The following is a 1,792-nucleotide window of genomic DNA, read 5'->3' as shown; positions in this document are numbered from 1 at the left end:
AAAATTATAATTTGATTGGAAATCAGCTAAAGTTTTGTTTTTGCGTTGCAGCTCATAAAGGGGCCTGGGCCCTGACCTCTCTGAGGTTTCCACATCCAGGGTGGTGTGAGGCCTGCAGAGGCGAGAAAGCCAGGTCCCCCTCCTCCCCTGACAGGAGGCTATGTCCCCATCATCCCCCCAAGTCCCACCTCCTCCCAGCCCAAGCCTGGTTACCTCTTTTGCTTGTCCTTGTTCACATCAGTGTCCCTGAGCATGATGATGAGATCCTTTCTGGGGACTTTACCCCACCAGGCAGCTCTGTGGAGCTTGTCCAGATCTTCTCGACGGATGTGATACCTGGGCTCCATGAAGGCGCTGTCATCGTAGTCTCCCCAAGCGCCCACGTTGCTCTTGCCTCTCCCCCTGCAGCAGGGGAAGCAGTGGCAGCACCACTTCGCCATCTTGCTCCTGAGCGTCTTCACAGCAGATTCGTCCTGGTCTCCAGAAGTGCCCACGTTGCTCTTGCCGCTCCCCCCACAGCAAGGAAAGCAAAGGCAGCACCACTTGCCCATCTTGCTTCTGAGTGTCTTCATAGAGGAGTCATAGTGGTCTCCAGAAGTATCCACATTGCCCTTGCCCTTCCCCCTGCAGCAGGGGAAGCAGTGGCAGCACCACTTGCCCATCTTGCTTCTGAGACCAAATGGCTTCTTCACAGAGGAGGCAGCTGGCATTGAACCAACCTCAGCCACCATCTGCTTTTAACAGCCAGGAGAGGCCAGAAGTAGCGAGCAGATCGCGTCTACCAACCAGTTTCACCAACTAGCAGGTAACTCCGGGTTTCCAATCTGTTTGAAAAGTCAATCCCAGCCAAAACCTGCCAACCCCAGCAGGGGAGCCCAGCCCACCCCACCCAGGGAAAACCCACACCCACCCAGGGTGACCCCACACCCACCCCAGGAAGGGCCACCCCCCCGCAAGAAAACACCCGGCCCACCCAAGGGAATGCCAAACCCAGCAGAGAAAAGGTCAAGCCCAGCAAAAGAACGTGAGAGAGGAAACGTCAATCCAAGGAGGAAAGATCAATCCAAGCGACCAACGCAAAGCCAAGCCAAGCCACCAAAGACTAGCCAAGCCGTTACGTGCGTGTGGCATGCGCATGCAGTTACACGCCAGCCAAACCGTTACACACGTGCAGCGTGCGCGTGCAAGCCGTTACAGGCCAGCCAAGCCGTTACACACGTGCGGCATGCGCGTGCAGTTACACGCCAGCCAAACTGTTATGCGTGCGTGGCGTGCGCATGCACGCCATTACAAGCTAGCCAAGCCACTGCTGCGCGTGCGGCTTGTACATCTCAGGTGGCGTCAGTGCACGTGGCACAGACAGTGGCCGATGCGTGCAACCCGCATTAAGTCTTGGTGCCTCGAATGTCACTGACAGCTTGGTGTTCCTGGCAAACTTACTGGGAGTCAGCCGAGCTTTCAAGCCATTGAGAAGCCTCTGGTGAAAAAACCTCTTGAAGCAGGACTGGGGCTAAGCGGCCGGAACTTGAGGATGCTGACAGCCTCCTCTGAAGAAAGCCCCCAGGACACTCCTGGTGGTGCTGTTGTGCATGGCAGCTGCTGCAGCTCGGAGCACGGGCTGGCGGAGCTGGCTACAAATGGCCTCAAAATCACAGAGCATGTTCTCATTCATAGGTGGGAATTGAACAATGAGCACACACGGACACAGGAAGGGGAACATCACACACTGGGGCCTGTTGTGGGGCGGGGAGAGGGGGGAGGGATAGCATAAGGAGATATACCTAATGCTAAA

The 1,792-nt window shown here is 56.4% G+C and overlaps 1 protein-coding gene across 1 annotated transcript; it reads right to left on the bottom strand.

The window, feature by feature from the left end:
* Positions 1-209: 209 nt before the first annotated feature.
* LOC116465548 (putative POTE ankyrin domain family member M) lies at positions 210-763 on the bottom strand. The gene has a single exon (XM_032148574.2). The coding sequence runs from the start codon at positions 729-731 to the stop codon at positions 210-212; it is 522 nt and encodes a 173-aa protein (XP_032004465.1). The 5' UTR covers positions 732-763.
* Positions 764-1,792: the final 1,029 nt, after the last annotated feature.

The sequence above is a fragment of the Hylobates moloch genome, unplaced genomic scaffold, assembly GCF_009828535.3.
Source record: "Hylobates moloch isolate HMO894 unplaced genomic scaffold, HMol_V3 SCAFFOLD_6149, whole genome shotgun sequence".
In the NCBI taxonomy this organism is placed as follows: Eukaryota; Metazoa; Chordata; class Mammalia; order Primates; family Hylobatidae; genus Hylobates; species Hylobates moloch.
This window is presented reverse-complemented; position numbering and strand designations above follow the sequence as displayed.